A 19300-nucleotide genomic window follows, 5' to 3' on the forward strand; every position below is an offset into this window, starting at 1 on the left:
AGAGACCAGGGGGAATTTGCGCAAATTGTGTTTTCATTTTACTAAATGTCCTTATTAAACGAAACAAAAAAGCACAACGCCCCCGTTTGGATTCAAAGATTTAATCCGCCAGCCTGAGCCGAGGTCCACGGTCCCACGCTGCCCGACAGCCACCGTGCAGCCACGTGGGTCGGTTCAGGACCCTGACCTGTTCACACTGGAATCTGATATTGGCCACATTTAAAAAAAAAAAACAATGTCAACAGCCAAAGAAAAAAATCTGACCCCAGCAATAAATCTGAATTGGGCACCAAGGCTAACAGTGTGAACGTAGCCTAAGCATCTTGACTCTGCCAGCTGCTGAGCCATCACTGGACTGGACGGCCTGAAGCACTGCTCATCCCATGCAGACAGCTTTTTGAGTCTTTAACAGCAATTTTTGTCTTCACCTTGCCCACTTTCTTCAGATCTCTCCAGGACAGCTTCAGTGACACGTCTGGAAAATCCATTTTGGATTTGGTGGTTTATAGCTCACTGACAGGGAAAAAAACAAAAAAACAAAAAACAACAACCCACAATTCTGTTGTCAAAGTATGTTTGCGTAACAATTCCCAAATTTCTCCCCAGGGCCACCCGGGTACTCAGGTATTCATTACACTGAAGTATTTGTCAAATCCTACCACTATAGCTTGTTTGGCTCAATCATTGGTTCAATGAGTTAAATAAAATGAGTGAAGAAATATATGCAACGGATACAGTGGGAACCAGTGAGCCTGTGCGCCTCGAGCCATATCACCATCACCACCAATCACAGTGACCGAGAAATCAATAACGTTTTGGAAACAGTAGAAATTCTTGTTACTTTTCACAATGTTTATTTATATTTATTGTCTTTATGTATTTATTATTTACTGATTTTAACCTAAATTAACCTGTGTTCATAAATTGTATGCACACATCAAGTCTTAAGTTCGCTGAGTATGGATGCTCAATCCAAATAGACTTTATTAAATATTTTGAATACCTGCACGCTGGCACAGGGAAGTTTCATTTCCCATTCATTCGAGACACGTTCAAGGGATTGGAATAAGAAGAGACACATTTTTTGTTCCCGGTCACACAACTGTAGCTAGGAGCAAAATAAACCTCCTCCCAAAAACTTCAGAAATCAGCTTATCGTGTCAATTTGTTGACCGTGATCGTACATTTTCAATGTTCTCACCGGGATGCAGCGGTGTTTTAAAAAAGCCAAACAAACACTTGACGGTTTAAAGTTACCTTTATGTGCCCTGACTTGCATATCCAACATTCTTTGCCCAATCCGGCTCCCCTGCCTGTGCGTCCGTCTCCCCCAGCCTTTGAGAGCTGGCCAAGAGGGGCGTTGCCTAGCTACCCTGGGACCACGGAGTGGGAGCCCTTCTCCCCCATCTCCCCCGTCTTCCCCGTCTTGCCCATCTCCCCCTTAACTCAACCCCGGAGGAGACACACAATCGTGTTGATGTTTGTATTTTTCGAGCGATATGCGTTCAATGTAATAGCGCTTCTTATTTTACGCCTCTCTTCCGACAAACGACTTGATTGTGCTTCTTGTTGCGTAGAGGCTTTATCCTCCCTGGGTACTTCTGTACGTGACATTTAGCGAAGAAAATGCTTAAAACCACGGAAGGTGGAATGTTCTGAGTGATGCTTACGTACGTGTCTTTTTTGCCTTTTGTGCATTACTTTGAATTGAGTACGAAATGTGCTGTACAAATAAGCCGGCCTTACCTTGCTCATAATACCAAAAATATATATGTTTTTCTGAAACTTGCACCATGTTTGGGGGTGGTGCTGCGCATTTCACAATTTCTGATTTCATAGCATTGTGCACATAAACACTGAACGTTCGATGCATGATTCATTATTATATTATATTTCATTATTCCCTTCCTGGGTTTAATAACCGGTTACGTAACATGCATTTCTAAAGCCAGCTTCCTGTAAACAAAGGAGGCAGGACGGAGCTACGGCCTCGCAGGTTAACAAGGTTGGAAACCTTTCCACATACGTACTCCAGCTGCAGGCACAGTATGTGACTTTGAGGAGAACGTCGGTCACCCAGAGGGACGTTCACTTTCGGGGCTTGTTACCGTGGATCTCAGCGCCGTCGATCTCAGTTCAGATGATCTTCCTGCGGGAAGGAGAGAGGCGTTCTCAGTGGGGCCAGACGATTTTGCACAAGCTTCTACAATGTGAGTTGGGCAACAGCGTAAATCTGAGGCTATAGCTATGCTGCCGGAAATACAATTTATGAATTAGTTTACCCAGGGCGGAGAAATGTAGGTGTTAAAGCAGCAGAAGTCGACAGAACAGAGAGTTTGAAAATATAAATGGAATAAAATATGTGTACACATGTAAACAGAGGTAAACAGGGCCCCCTGTTTGCAGGTGGAGATTACACTTAAATAAAGTACAAATAGTATATAGCAAAAATGCAGAGCAATGATATGCAATGTAGTATTAAAAAGTAAATATGCTGATATAGTAAATATATGTGTAGCCGTACTCTTAAAATATATCCACCTTAAGTACTGTGAGATGGCAGTGAACGCTGAACAAGATGCTTGCATTATTGATTTGTTTCATTAGTAACATCACTCGGAAAATTCTGTCTTAATATAATCCTTCCACGTTTTTCTTCCAAAAAATGTGATGGCAAACATCCGCGTTTCACACATTTCATGCATATTTAATTCATTTTAAACTATTTTCAGTTCTTTCACTCGAATGGAATTTATTTAGATGATGGGGCAGTGTCAGTGTCAGGTGAAGTCGAATTAAACGGCTTCCGTTTTGACTTGAGTGCACTTGAGAAGCTTGCGTACACTCGATCTCATGAATTTTCATGTATTTTCACTGTTTTCAAGACATCTCCAGAATTGATTGGGAGTGTGCAGGGCAAGCAGCATGATGGCACCATCAGACATTATTTTGTATCCTACCCTAGTTCTCTTTGGCTTTTGTCTTATTCAACATGCCTTCCTCCTTCCCACATCTTCCCCGGCTTTCGAACACAGCCCAGAGCCCATGGTTACTGGCATGAATTCTAACATGGTTTGACCTAAAGAAGTTGGCGTAGCCATGCACAGGTGCCGAGATGACCTTTGGCTCTGAGGCTTGAGAAGCAGCATAAATATCCGGTGTGGTGGAAGTTTGCTGTTTCAACCAGAGGCACCTTGATCGGTGATCGGTGCGGCGAGGGGGATCTGAGAGGTCGCAAATGCTCGAAGACATTATTTACAAAAGTCCTCTGAGGATCCTTGCAAAACTTGATGATTAATGATTCTGTCACTCCGGTACCATTGGAATTTTCCACCTTTAAAAGTATGCCATGGCACCACAGGCGAGCTGAAGACAAACAATAGTGGGCACTTGATCTGCCTCACTTTGAGTCTATTTTACCAGGAGCAAGGTAAGGCTTGCGTACAGCAATATGTAATGAATAAAATATAAAGATAGATATAAAGGAAAAAAACATCTAAATTCATGTACACTTATATTTGAAACAATAACAGGTCTAATACTCGTACTGACTCACAGATTTATTTCCAGTGTATTTCCATTGCCAAATCTCCAAATTTCAATGATTATTGACCATTACTGACCCACAGAGCTTTCCACAATTTCTCTCCCCTAGTCTGCCATTTGCACACAGACCTCAGAGCCGTAGACTGCTGTAGACATCCTTTATATTAATTAATCCTAGTCTGCATAATGAACAGGAGTGTGGGAAGGAGGACTGCCAAATAGTACCACCATAATTGCATCTCAAATTCATCGTACTTGAATGGGGAGAATACAAAGGTTTAATCAGCTGCTGCCGGTGTCTAAAAAACTGTACAATGTAATTCACTGACAGCGCATACAGATGATCTGCTGATTTATTAAAGGCAAATTAAACAAGGGGGACGCTCTGAGTCTGGAAACACTGTTGAGTTAATAATCGCGAGTGTGTGTCTCTGCATCACAGTCGCTGTTTTTCTCCCGAAGCCTTGACTTACTTCTTGGAAGGTTAGCGCCCAGGCTCATTACGCACTGACCTCGGCTGAGCAGGGCCAGGCCACCTGTGTCTGCCGCTCCATGTGCCAGTGGTGCTAATGCACACCGCCCAAACGGTGAACTCCTCCTCTCTGGACAAACATGAGCGAGGATAATAACATGTTTCAATATACTGTGCTGTCCCGGGCCTAACCCGAACCCAGTAGAATGACATCATTCGCAGTACAATTCTGAAATCTTCCATAGTTAACTGTGCCAGAGATTCAGTTTGTCCGTCCATCCATACATCCATCCATCCATTTTCAAACTGCTTGTCCAGTTCTGTGTCATGGTTGCAGTTTGACTGACCATGGCCTTAGTTACTGACCTCTACTCAGCAACCAAGGCCAACTTCGTCCAGAGGATTTATAGATGTTCCCAGGCCCATGAGATACATGATTCCCCCGAGCGTGCTTTGTTTCTATGACCCCGTTCACTCATCGCTGATACCATGTGTAAACGCACCCAACGCGTCCACAATGCGGTTTGAGATCCGATCACTCAGACCACATTGGGAGGCGGTCTGGCCTGCGTGTGGCCACATTCTTTCAGCAGTGTAGACACGTGTGTGTCCTGGGCCACATTGAAGGACCGCCTGCTCTCAGTCTCAAAGGGCTTCACACGCCAACATTCAAGGGCGACTCTGCAGCCGCCCCCAGCCATATATTCTGAGGCAGGCAAGGAAGGTTGGGGGAATTGAAGCTGCCGTGATTCCCCTTCCAGAATGGCTCGGCCTGGAAAAGGTGTCAGACATCACTGCCAAACAATGCCTGAAAACTACCAATTACCCTCAGGGAGGCGGCCGTGGTATATTGAATGAGGCATTGTCAAAGAGGAGAAGCTCTTGGATTCGCAACCAGCGGGGAGGATAAGCGCTTAAACATTTGTCTCCCGCTTTAACGATCACTGTAGCAAAGAATCTCTCTCACCCCCTACGAGGGAGACAGAAGGTTGGACTGCCTGGACGGCGGCGCCTGTGGAGCAGAAAGGGATTTATTGACTCGCCTCGGGGCATGGGAGGTCGAACGCATGTGATACTTGAAACAGATTGTGCGCCTGATGTTTCGTACCTGGACGGGTGCCTCGGCCCGTGCAGGTGCCGGGTTCACCGGCCGCCGGCAGCGGCTCAGACTCCCGCGCCGCCGCGTCTCCATGTCCAGATGCATATTTGCCTCTGCAAAGAACAGGGGGTAGGGGGAATCCTGATTCTTCCATATACCTGAAGAATTGACACTCTCCTGCTTGTGCCTTGGGAGTGATCATAAGCGTATGCAAGTTTTGCTGCCAACGTACACACCGGTTTTCTACTGATGGCAAGGCAGAACAATCTCTAGAAGCTAAACATAGTTTATTTGAGAAGAACACGGGATAAGAAAATATAGTGCATTTCTGACATTGTGGCAAGGAGAAAAAATAAAGCCTTTTCAAAAGGGATGGAACCCACATAAGAGGAAGTAGAAGCATATCTTATCCTTGAATTCCTCATTATTGACTAAATAATTGTCAATGAGTGAAAGTAAACAATGGTTTCCATGATCAGAACCCTGTGTTTGCCACAGCGGCAGATTGGGATGAAAAATGTCTATTTTTCCATCCCTGTGTACACAGTACACTTTATCTGCATATAATGTTGTTTACCTACCTCCCTCCGTGCTCGACACTCCCGACTTAAAACAGTCTCCTGAAAATTCGACAGATTTCCGCAACCTTGAATCATCCCTGTCATCACAGGACAGAAAGCTAATGTGACATGAAGGCTCAGTGATATCAGAGCGTCCGGGGCCTGGGGGGACAGAGAGAAGCAGCGGAGGACAGGAAGGACTGGGAGGACAGGGAGGACAGGGAGGACAGGGAGGACAGGGAGGACAGGATGGACAGGGAGACAGGGAGACAGGAAGGACAGGAAGGACAGGAAGGACAGGGAGACAGGAAGCCTGGCGTCGTGTGCCGGGCGCTGCAGAATGAAAGCCAGGTATGTGAGGCTAGTTTTGGTGGCCGTTCGTTCGGTTATATGGTAATTATTAATTTTTTAATTATAATTATTATTATTGTGGTTATTAAAAGAATTTGTCTTGAATAGGGACCTTAATAATGAATCGTTTAACCGTTAACTGACAATAATAATTTTGAGTAAATACTATCAGTTAAACAGTCAGAAAAATGTATTATACTTTTATTTTTTAAGTCATTAAAAAAAAAAACGTTTGTTGCTTAGTAAAAGAAAAATAGCCTAAATGCAAGCACACATGCCTTTTATTTCAACCACATAAGAGCTCAGGCAGCCCCTCCCGCTTTTTACAAACTAAACATTTATGAAATGAAAATGAAAATGCGATATTTATAATAAACTGTTGAAAATGAATTGGTAGTGAACGGTGTGTGGCTGGATTATATATTATTTAAAGTAATGCGATCGTTTTCCCTCAACCGTGTTGTGTGCACACTCTAGTAAAAATGTATAAATGCAATTACTCTATACGTTGAATGAATAAGGAAGTCCTAATTGTGTACTCATCATGCCCAAACCCAAAGTCGGAATATCGCCATTATCACAATATGATATTTTTACATTTGTCCATCCTAAAGACGACATTTGAATCTTGTCTGATAAGCGTTAACGATCAGTTGACGAGGGTCGGCGATCGGTCAGGGAAAAAAAAAATAAAAAATTGTAACTGAGCATCCGTAGTCTTGACACATTTTTTTCGGGCGACTTCAACCGTGTGCCGCTCTCGTCTTCGAGGTCCAGGGAGAAACCCGACAGTGGGACAGAAGGGCCAGGTCTGTCCGCCTGTCTGCCTGCGTCGGCGTGGCACGCCTCCCGCCCGCTCCGAAAACAAAGCATGCGGCGCGGCGCGCCCGAACCAGATGCGGATTTGATTCATTGCGGTTGTTTTTTTTTTTTTGAGAAACCGTTGTGTTTAGTTTGGTACTTCCGAAACCATAGTACGCTCACTTAGTATGTAGATTAGATTCAACTCATTGTCATTGCGCAGAGTACAAGTAGGCGGCAACAAAATGCATTTCTCTGCATTTTACCATCCTAGTAACTGACGTATCTAGGAGCCGTGGCAGCGGCCGAGGAGCAGTTAGGGGGTTAAGTGTCTTGCTCAAGGACACATCAGCACGCTACCAGGAGGAGGCGGGGATGGAAACCGGCAATCCTCCAGTTACTAGACGACCAGCTCTACCTCCTGAGCTACCGCCCCTTTATTAGGTGCCCCCTGAGCCGCTGACCCCTTAGAAAGCACTAGGATTAAATACTACATCCAGTAAAATATCGTGGTATGGAAGCACCGCACACTGCACCGGCACCAATATCCCATAATGCATTGCAACACGTCACAGGGACAAACTGTAGACAATAAAACATTGGCGGAGGGCGGGGTCAGACCATTAGCCCGGCTCTGCAACGGTGTCGTGCGTCCGAAAAGCCGTGGAGCCATATTTTTCACCTCCCTAAAGCACGACGGACGATAGATAGTACGTGGCATGTCATATGTAGTATTCACTGTAGTACGTGTTGCAGGAGAGCTCTGCCAAGCCACGTGGAATCCATTAAGGGGCAAACCTGAGCGCAGAACAGCCCACCTCTTAGGAATAATTAATAAGCTTGCTTTCAGGAGCCACAAACCATCGTTCTCCCTCTTTGACGTGGCCTCCTCCCAAGGCCTCAGGTGCGATGCGGCGCCTCCCCGTCTCTCTCTCTCTCTCTCTCTCTCTCTCTCTCTCTCTCCCCCTCCCTCTCACGCCGCAACTCCGTTGGCATCGTTCCGCCGACCCGTCGCACCATCACCGTTGTTTGGTCTTCGGCCCGCCGCGCCGTAATTCACCGGTCCCCCCCCCCCCCCCCTTCGCACGAGCCCCCCCGGCTCCGTTCCGGGAGACTGAGTGAGTGATCACCGTCGTTCCTCGGACCGCCGAAAAAAAGGTTTCCTGCTTCCCGATCCACTTCCCGCCGCAGCTGCCGTCTCCGTCAACGTTGCAGTGTTTTTAGTATTCATTTCGGGCTTGTATTGAAAGCACGGGGCTTCAGGTTGTTAATCATTTGTCTCCTGGTTCTGGAACAGTGCTCCATCTCTTTCACGACGAGTCGGGATCGAGTTGTTATCCGATTTTCATTCGGATTTAACTTTTTTTTTTTGTTCTTTCATTTAAGGATTTTGGGGTTTTGTTTTTTTTGGCGTACCAGGCAATTCGATAGAAATCCACAGGACTGATTAATGAAACCAAGTCCAATTTCATTTCATCTGACATTTCACCGCATGTATGTGTGAATGTGTGTATATGTCTGTGACGAATAAACCTCCCGAATCTTGAATTTAACTGATTATTTTTTCTCCCCGTCGTGTGTTCAATCAGCCGGGTATGACCTCGTCTGTCGGCGCGCGCACGTTCGCCTTCAACTCCCATCATCCGAAAGGCTCCTCGCAACTTGTCACGGCTCATCACTCCGTATTACCTTTGTGTCGTCCCACCTTATATTTTTCCCTGCGTCGTGCTGCTCTGAGGGCTGGATCTGCTCGTCAGCGCCCCAATTAAGGATGTAATGAACGTGAGAGGCAGAGGAGGAAGAGCAACGCGGCGGAATGATGCGCGTTGAAAAAAAAACAACCCGAGCTGGGGAGCCGGGCGGCGGCAGACGGATCGCTCAATTAGCGGATGGCGCTCTGCTCTGTAGGAGTGCGCTCGAAAAAAACGAAACGAAAAAAACAAAACATGAAAATCCTTTTCCCGGGCCCCGTCCGCCGTTCCATCACCACGCCCTGCCGCACCTGTCCGAGCGCTCGTTTCATGACTCAGTTATCTGTTAGTACCACGCCGCCCTGGGAAAAGACGGGCAGAGCCTTTCCCTTCCCGACTGGGAGATGGGGCTCGTGTGAAGAGTCTTCAAAGTTTTTGCTGCGGCGGCGGTTTACCTGGTCCGCCGCGGTCGGCCCCCGGAGTCGGAACGGAACCCGGCGCCTTAATTGAGCCGAACACTCGCAGCTAAAAAGCCGCGAGTGCAAAAAAAAACAACCAAAAAAAACCCACACAATTTGGGAGAAACTAATGACGTGGAGCTTTCGCTCAACCGTTCCTCCAAATTATCGACAGGGGTTTCCAGATTTGCCGGCTCTATTCTCCCTGAATGACTGATTAAAAATAAATCACAGTGGATCATTCCTAATGTACCATTTGCTTTTTTCGCACAAGTGATGAAGGTCTCTCTTGTCTTTGCAGAGCCACGGAGATGGGAATGTCATCCGCAGCAGACAGCTGGGTAAGTCAATGTTCTTCATTCAGGCACGGATCCACCAGTGATGCGGCGCCGGTGTTGCCGTCTTTCCTTTCATGGCCTATTTCTCGGGACCGCTCTGTCGTTTATTTAGGTCACATTTTTGGAGTCTCACTGTTTGTAACCCCCGCCTAGTTAATCCAAGTGGGCCTGAATGGCAATCGAACGGATGAACCATCCTGGAGTCGCTTGTTCTTTTTCAGTTGGGAGACACTTGTAAACCCAAGGGAGGGAATTTAACTTTCCTCGCTTTAATGTGACTACGGTCGTGGAATCTGGTGGAAGCGGGAGTGGGCCGGGTGTTTGCAAACGTTTCAACATTGTTCCCGCGCGACGGCTCCGAGAGATCCCGCCCGTATCGTCTGGAAGTTTTCCCCAAAGTCCCTCGGATATATTCGCGAGATGAGCCGTGCTGCCACCTTTTTATTTATTTATTTATTTATTATAAATTGTGCAATGAGCCGGCGTTTACGCGAGCTGAGGAATGCGGAACGGCCCCGCGCTCACCCCTCACGCTCCAGGGGACCCGGGCTCCGTCCGAGCGCCGAGTCCTCGGCGGCCGCAGAGGAGCGGCTGCCAACGCGCTGGACCTCTGCCTGTTGTTCACTCAACTGGGTCACCACAGAAGCTAAAGCACACAGAGACAAGTTTATCGGGCCCTAATTTGGCACCTTAACACGGAGAGGAAATCCAAACAGACAGCTATCCGAATAAATGGAGCTCCCCTGTCTGGTGCTGCCACAGCAGCTCACCCTGTCACAGCTCAGACGAGACTTTCGCCCGAATGCAGACAGTGCTGCTGGGATGTACAGTGGGAGGAGCAGAAGACACATCTTACACAAATGTGCAGCAAGTTCGGCCCTTTCTCGCTTGCAATTATTCTGTGTCTCGTAATTGTGTAGTATAACGCTTGTCCATCGATGGCGATCCTTGGGATCTGTTGGGACTGTTAATCAAACACGATGCCTTTGTTTGTCTTGTGTATATTTGGACATTTCACATGAATATTAATGGCCGACGTGAAAGCGATGTCTGCACAAAAACTTTCCACCGTGTTGCTGAGCAGGCGGGACCCAACAGAGACGTCTGATGGGGCCGGAGTCCCAACTACGCATGGGTACAACGCGCGGCGGGAAACGCCCGACATCCTCCTCTGAGATTCACCTTCCAGCGACGGGTTGTCCCGGCGTGAGGTTTTCACTTGGGTTTACACATTTTTTCGACTTCGGCAGTCGCGCCATGCCCCCGAAATTGCACCAGGTCACGATGGGACTTGCGCCTCCTTGCCGTTTCATTCCATTCATCTGGAGTGGGCTCCTGGGCGCTGTGCGGAGGCTGCCCGCTGCTCCTCAAAACGTTTGGACAGAGAGGGCCTTTGTCCTCAAAAGCAGAGGACAAACATCCCCACGAGGTTCTACAAAGAACTTCTTATTCTTCTGTTTCTCCTTAACTTTTAATATACAAAGCCCAGCTGAAATGAAGTAGAGTATTCGGTCACAGTATGAAGCGGAGTCAGATTGAAGCAGGTTTCCCAGTGTTCTGCTTCTGTGTTTGTATTTGTTCATTGACACTTTTTTTGTTTGTATTCATTTGTTTGTTGCGATTGTCAGGGACAATTATGGGGATCAATTAATAAAAACGCAAATAATAAAACAAAGCGTCGTCACGGCGCCTCCTGAACCCCGTCGGCCCCGACCGCTCGGCGGAGGTGTTTGCGAATGTGCAAGCCCCTCCCGCGTCGGTAAAGATTTTGGACAGCTTGTGAAACGGCGTGACTGGACGTTGGCCTGCGACCTCCCTCCTCTCGCACGGTGCCAGTCCCAGCTCCCAGGACGGAAGGCGGCATCCGGACTCAAGCCGCCGGTGTGACGTTAACGAAGCCGCTCGGCGCCGTCACCCGCCGCCCCGGCGTCCTAATCGCACCGTGGCCGCCGGCCAAGCCCTCCCGAGCCGTGACAAATTGGCCTCCGGGGGCCCCAAAAAAATGTATGTTCACAAGACGCTGATTGGGCTCTTGAACCCGCGTATCGACTGGCACTCCGACGCCTCCGTCGCCCTCTCTACCCCTCCCCTCCGTCTTATTCCCTTTGGCTTTCTCCGTCTGCCTCCTTCTTCCCCTAACCCGCAGACAAAACTCCATCGTTACGGCTCTTTCGACGAGCGAGGCCGAGCTGTGTATCGTCTGGAAGAAAACAACGCTGAACCCCGGATCGCTCGGCACTTATTGCGGAGGATAAAAAAAAAAAAATGTAAAAAATAAGTCTTCCAAGTGTTTTCCGGAGAGAGAGAGAGAAAAAAAAAGTGAGCTTTCCAGGAATACAGATAAAAGCGTCTTCCAGTCAAACTCGCAGCTACGCAGTCTGGGTATTGAGTGGATCAGGGCGGGTCCAGGGTTTGAGTCCTGGAAGGTTTTTTAGAAGTTAATCATTTCTGTTCTATTCTCGTGCAAGGTGGAGCTTTTAAGGCGGGTGGCGACGCTCATTAGTCTTTACCGGTGGAGCCCTTTAAGCCATGACCCGGTGAGCCCCCCTGTCACCGCGGCAATTACAGCGCCTCCTCGCCCTTTCCTCGTCCTTTCTTTCCGTCTTTCCTTTCCGCCCAAATCCTTCGGGTGGACGCACGACCGCGACCGCGGGACCCGGAGTGTCCGTGCTTTTCTTCTTTTCCACTTGCTCGGGATTGGGGTTGTGATGGTAATTTTTAAGCAGGATTGTCACTTTTCTCTCTCTCTCTCTCTCTCTCTCTCTCTCTCTGTCGCTCTCTCTCTCTCTCTCTCTCTCGCTGTCTCTCGCTCTCTTGCTCTCTCTCTCTCTCTCTCTCTCTCTCTCTCTCTCTCTCTCTCTCTCTCTCGCTGTCTCTCTCGCTGTCTCTCTCTCTCTCTCGCTCTTTCGCTGTCTCTCTCTCTCTCTCTATCTTTCTCACACTCTGGCTCCCTGTCCCTGTCTCTCTCTCGCTGTCTCTCTCTTCCTCTCGCTCTCTCTCTCGCTGTCTCTCTCTCACCCTTTCCCTCTCTCACTCTCTCTCTCCCCTGTCTCTCTCTCTCTCTCTCGCGCTCTCTCTCGCTGTCTCTCTCTCGCGCTCTCTCTCTCTCTCTCTCTCTCTCTCTCTATCTCTCCTGTCTTTCTCTCTCTATCTCTCTCTATCTCTCCTGTCTCTCTCTCTCTCTGACTCTAAAGGCTTTATTAACGTGGGAAACATACTTTTACATTTTAAAAATATAACGTAAAATGAAAATTGAATTGTTATAAAGTATTGGCCAAAATATTTATACAAATGACTGGATGACTGATATAATAGGAATAAGGAATAATTACATTACATTACATTTACATTTAGCAGACGCTTTTATCCAAAGCGACTTACAATTGTTCAAACACCGACGGACGCAGCCATCAGGAGCAATTAGGGGTTAATTGTCTTGCTCAAGGACACTACAGCGTGCTAGCAGGAGGAGCCTGGGATCGAACCAGCAACCTTTAGATCACTAGACCACCAGCTCTACCGCCTGAGCTACCATCCCCTATAATAAACATATATACATGGATAAGAAAAAAACCCCACAAATTAACAAAGAAGTGTGCAGCTCAATAATATATAGATAACCTAAAATCCCAAACAATGTAAATTCTCCCCCTCCCTCCGTCTCGTCCTCCCCCGCTGCGTGGGCGGAGGTATTTATGACACTGACCTTTTCAGCCGTGAGCTCGGAGTGAAAAACGCGGATCCCTCCATCGATCCGAGCGCCGGGTGATTAAAACCTGAATTAATATCAAAACGAGCGCTGATGGGAAATCGTTTCACTTGGTGTGCGACGCCTCTGGAGGCGATATCGAAATTGTGCTATTTTGCTTCAGTGGAAATCTCTCCACCCGAAAAGTTGGCTACATCGATCTTTTTTTTTTAAGGGGGGGGGGATTTCTAGTTTGAATATAAACCTTTTAGAGATGAGGCTGTTTTTCATTCCGGTGCAATCTGGTGTGGTCTTTCTCTCTCTCTCTCTCTCGCTCTCTCGCTCTCCGCCTTTCTACTTTTTTGTTTTTCTGTCTCACTCTCCCCCTCCCTGTGTTTTTCTGTCCGTCTTGTTTATCCGTCTGTCTCTCATTCTTTGTTTCTTTCTCTCTCTTTCTCTCTTTGTCTTGCGGTCTGTCTCTCTGTCTTCCTGTTTTTCTCCCGCTCTCTCTCAATTTCCATTCAAAGGGCTTTACTTGTGCGGGAAACATACGTTTAAATTGCCAGAGCGAATCTGTAGTTCAAATCCAAACAGAAATATGTAAATGTTGCACTCACTCTCTCTCTCTCTCTCTCTCTCTCTCTCTCTCTCTCTCTCTCTCTCTCTCTCTCTCTCTCTCACTCTCTCATCTTTCAGATGTTTCATTTCTATTTGGTGTCCATATTGTCTCCTGGTGTCCAGCCCCATGACTCATCCTCTCGTGTCGGGGTTTTTTTTGTTTTTTTTCTTTTTACTTTTTGCGCCGGCGGTGGAAATGAGCTGTTGTCATCGTGGCTCGTCCCTGACAATACACGGATCTGTCGTTGCTGTGTAATTGTTCGCTGGAAAACCAGTCTGACGCCCCTTCCCTGTGGCAGCGACGCTTTGTAGATGTTCGTCAAAGAAATGACCTCATCCATTCATCCAGCGGTGCTTTGTTTTGGTTTGGCACTTTATTAAAACGGGCTTAGAACCAGGATGCGTTTCACACATCCTGCATTCCCTTTTATTGGTGTTGGTGGAGTGGGGATGGATGGATGGATGGATGGATGGATGGATGGATGGATGGATGGATGGCGGATAGTGGGTGGTGGGTGGTGGTTTTCAGTCACCGTACTGATGAGTACACACACACACACACACACACACACACACACACACACACACACACACACACACACACACACACACACACACACACACACACACACACCTGCCCCCTGACGCTGATGGAGCTGACAGAGCTGCAGGAGTGGTCAGGGGTGAGTGTGCTCGTGGCGTCCACCTCGTAGTGTCGGCCGGCACTTGGCGCCGCCTGCCGCCGTGCTCCAAGGAAGTGTCACTATGGATGCGTGTCAACCATGGTGACGGTGCCGCATGAGCGACCCTCACCTGCCCCAGAAAAATCGTAAAACCCCAAAATATAAAGGACCACACGCATACGCTTGTCCCGCTTGTTGGACAACTGAGTGTTCCTCCCGCTCGTAGGGCTGGAGCCTATCCGTCTCCTGAGGCTGGAGGCCTGATTGTGATGGTGCTGGAAGCCTGGAAGCCTGGAAGCCTGGAAGCCTGGAAGCCTGGAAGCCTGGCGGAGAACATTGAAGGAACCATCGGATTAAAAAAAAAAAGAGAGAGGGAGAGAGAGAGAGAGAAATAGAGACAGAATTCTCATGTGTCTCATTTCATCCAATATATTTCCAGGCCGATACAGTCTTTTTATCTAAGGAGCGTCCTGTGTGGAATATGGAGCGGATGAAGAGAGCTAAACGAAAGCTAGTCTCTCTCTCTCTCTCTCTCTCTCTCTCTCTCTCTCTCTCTCTCTCTCACGCCTCTCTCCCTGAGACAGACAACAGCCTGGCAAAATAAATCGGAGCCGAGGCCTCAGCAGCTCTTTCCCCATCCGCCGTTCACCCCGCCTCTCTCTGACATTCCTTCCTTACTTCCTTCCTCCCTTCCTTCCTTCGAAGATCAAATGAGCGACCCTCGTTCGTCAATTAAAGGTTCTTCTCTGCCTTTCCTTCAAGCCGCCGCTTTATAATTGCCGGCGCTTATCGATTGCGTGTTTCCTACGAGGTGGCCCGCGCCGAGGGGGACAAACGGAAAGACTGAGGACGGAGGAGTCCTTTTTATTTTTCCGCTCCTCTCCACGTTATTTGATGATTAATCGAAACCAATTTTCCAGCCCTCCTTCTCCCCTGCCTCTGACGTAGGCGGCGTTTTATCTGCACAATGAGCGATCGGCAAGCCGCCTATCTGATTTTTGCCGTTGGTGTCGAGCAGCTGTTATTATTGCTGTACTCTGCAGTATCAGGACGCCGAAACCCACCCAGGGCTCTAAAAGCCATCACGCCTTTATGTGGGACAGAATGCACACACACACGTCGCGCGCGCACGCACGCACGCACGCACGCAGGCACGCACGCACGCACGCACGCACGCACACACACACACACACACACACACACACACACGCGCACACACACACACAGGGTGGTTTAATGTGCAGACTCAGCAGAAGGGCATTTAGAGGTGGCGTATCGCTCTGAAAGACACTTTTTTATTTTATTTTTTTTGGTCCGTGAGCCGTGCTCTCAGCGGACGTTAGATCTGGTGGAGATGGACGCGCCCCCATTTGGAGGGCGGAGGCTGGATCCGCATCCCGCCTCCGCCCTCCAAACGGGGGCTCGATGATCAATGGAGGCTTTGTTATGTTGGAGGACAGCAGCACACAACAGCAAATTAAAAGATATGACATTGATACAGTGTTTACACTTGACCCCGATGCTGGGATCCAGGCCCCCGTGTGGGAGCGGCTAAAGTTGTGTAATTGAAGAGTGTCTCTGTTCCCACCACTGTCAGCAGCACTGGTGTATTGCTTTTATACTACTACTACTACTACTACTACGACTACTATTCCAGCGGGATCACTATGGACCTGTCATCAACTATTATGCCATTTATATTTTAGAAATGGAGAAAAATCTTACTACAATAGGAAAAACAAACTGGTACTGGTTATGATAGCGGAGGGCCAAGGACATGCTTTATACTTTCTGAGTATCGATCATACAGTTATTTAAGTATCAAATGATGAGCTGTAGATATAATAGGAATGCTTCTGCAGTAGCAGTAGCAGGACTGTTTGTGGGAGAGTAATTCAGACGAGCTGCTCAGCTCACTACAGGGATCACCTTCAGTCAACACATGATCATATGTGTGAATAGTTTATTACGTTGTCTCTGTGAGCTTCCAACAGTGTGAGATTTTCCACAAAATGAAGACAAAGGAGCGCTCAAAACAAGTCCCGGATGTAACTCCAGGGAAGCACCGATGTGGAGAAGGTAAAAACCGTCTCGAAGGCACCGAACGATGCTCCTCGGAGCTCAGTGCCATCCATCACATGGGAGAAGGAAAGAAAATCTCAATCTGCTGGCCACACTGTGGCGGTCCGACCAGACTGACGCCACCTGTCAGTGGCGGCGCTGCAGAAGAGTCAGTCCCCTGAGCTTGAAGATGGTGTTCATGGATCAGCAATCTCCACAAATCTGCACAAAAAAATGGCCTTTATGGAAGAGTGGCGAGGAAGAAAACCTTGCCTGAAAAGAAACAAACATGTCCAACCAAGTAACACCATCCTACTGTACAGTCTGGTGGTGGAAGCATCACGGTGGCACGGGTAATCCGTGGGTAGCACGGCTGAACCTCGACCGAACCTTCGTAGAAAGAAGGTTCCCCGGTCCTAATGCAACTCCGCCCTTTCTGTGTGGAGGGTCTTCGCCCTTGACCGAGGCATCAATCAAGAGCTTGGGTTGGTCCCGGGGCACCGTGCCCTGGCAGCCTCTGCTCTTAGTGGAACGACGGGTTAAATCCAGAGGACTAAGTGCGTCTCCCTCGTCTTCTTCTCTCCACTCTATGGGGACGGAAGCGTTTCAGCGGGAACCAGCGATCCGGTCAGGACTGATGGGAAGATGAATGGTGCACAGCACAGAGAGATCCCTGGATTATGACCCCCTTCCCTCTGCTAGAAAGCTTCCGCCGGGGAAGAAGAAGTTTGTCTCCGAGCAGAAAAACGGCCCCGACTAAGCTGCCGGAGCAACGTCCATGAGTGGCGCAGTCGCAGTCTAGACTCCAACGGCCTCCAAACATCTGTGGCAAGACCACTAATTTGCTCGCTTTCCAACCAACCGGGCGCGGCGTGAGGAACGGGCAAATGCGGCTCCGGCACGCCGTGCAAAATTAATGGACTCAGCCAAAAAGACCGCCGGCTGTAATGGGGCTGGAGATTGACTCACAAATAAAAATGACCCGTCAAGTTGGTCGCAATCCCATGTTGTGACAATCATTTATTAAAAAAAAAAAAAAAAAGAAAAGTGTTTGGCAGAGGGCTACTTGTTCAAGGCACCGTGAGGGCCGAGGTCTGTCAAAATTACGACCACGAGGGTGTGATCTATATATAGCAACCAAATAACAGGAAAATGCAAGAGGAAAAAGATTTGCGGGGCCTACAATGTGAGGCTACACAGACACTGGAGGCATGACGGGGTTTTACTGTGTCTAATCGTACTGTGCACTGCGGGACGGCCGACGCCCCTTCAGATTGAAGATATAACCTCTCTTTAGATGAATATCGTTGGTCAAGTTGACGTTAAATGGAGATGCCACTACGCTGCGAGTGTCTCTGTGTTAACCTGCAAGACATAGTTAAGATACTAAATTATATTTATTATTCATTCAGTCGGATATTTACTATTTAGTTTGTTTCTATTTACTTATTTAGTAGACAGCTGGTTGAATTTGCCGTGCGAGCCTTTGGGGCACGAACACACACCACAGAGCAAAAAAGCAATCTCACTTTGAATCATTTAATTAACGCTCCGCTCCGTGACATTTAAATGCCCTTTTTTTCCCCCGAGCTAATTACGGCTTTGATGCCGGTTCGATCACAAAGCCGACGTTGGAGGTCAAAGCCAGGAAGAAGTGAGGTGTAGTAGTCACCACAACGTCAATTTCGCTCGGAGAGTTATTATGCATTTGTTGTGAGTTGTTGTTTATTTTTATTTATTTTTTATTTTTTATTATTATTTTCCCTCCGCGGTTCCGATCTGATCTGGTTTTACTCCGTCAGACCTTCGGGAGATGGTGTTTGTCATCCAGAGCCAGAGCAACTCCTTCCATGTGCGACTGGCTCAGCGGCTGAGGACGGATCTGCTGCAGCAGGCGCAGAGGCTCACCCAGGTAGGAGCATGTGAACGCATACACTGGTCAGGTTATGGTTTACAAGTGGGACGTCTGTAAACTGATACCAGCTTTTCTTTGGTCTGTGTTGTATAACTCAATTCACAAACACGAAATCCAATTTCTGTTTGCCTTTTAGACAATTAGTAAAATAAGTAATTCAACATGGCAAATTCACTTTAATGAGCAAAGCCTGTTACTGAAATATACAATGAAATGACTGAAAATGACAGGAACAAAATTATAAATGGATTGAGTTTAAATAACTTCTGAAAATATGTCTACAACCTATCTGACACGATGAAAGTAGTGGTTCAAGACAATTTGGGAATGGATGAAAACTTCTAAAATACTATGAAAATAACAGTTTGTTTCTGGCTTGAGGTGGTGGATGTCACATGACGATGAGTTCATTGTGTTATATCGTTTTATTGCATTGCATAACTATATTTAACTGGGTTTGAAGAAGTGAATGTAATACAGGTGCTCCTCACTTAATGACCCACCTGTTTCACCTCTGTTCGGACTTAGGACCAGCTCTCTGACCAGTCTGTATTGTACAATATGCGTACAATACCGCAGCATCTCGCAGCATCCCGCATCACCCTTCACATACTATATACACTATATATATTATATATACTATATATACTATATACACTTTATACACTACATATACTATATATACTATATACACTATATACACTACATATACTATATACACTATATACACTACATATACTATATACACTATATACACTATATATACTATATATACTATATACACTTTATACACTACATACACTATATACACTATTTATACTGTATACACTATATACGCTACATATACTGTATATACTATATACACTGTATACATCTCATCACCGTTCTCAGTCTCGTTCTCACAGTCTGCCAGTATTCACTAGCGTTCACAATGGCCACGCCCCCTTACCGTGAAATAACACGGGTCCTCGCTTATCGACCAATTTGCTTAACGACCTGGTCCCAGGAACGGAACTCGG

At 47.3% G+C, this 19300-nt stretch overlaps 1 protein-coding gene across 2 annotated transcripts in view; it reads left to right on the forward strand.

The window, feature by feature from the left end:
* The window catches only part of b3glcta (beta 3-glucosyltransferase a), a 64978-nt gene that overhangs the window by 13794 nt on the left and 31884 nt on the right, over positions 1–19300 (forward strand). For both annotated transcript variants that reach the window (XM_080007247.1, XM_080007248.1), the window contains exons 3-4: positions 9280–9319; positions 18169–18278. In XM_080007247.1, the coding sequence (XP_079863373.1) occupies positions 9280–9319; positions 18169–18278 (150 nt within the window). The remainder of the gene's footprint in view (positions 1–9279; positions 9320–18168; positions 18279–19300) is intronic.

The sequence above is a fragment of the Zeus faber genome (assembly GCF_960531495.2).
Source record: "Zeus faber genome assembly, chromosome: 9".
NCBI lineage: Eukaryota > Metazoa > Chordata > Actinopteri > Zeiformes > Zeidae > Zeus > Zeus faber.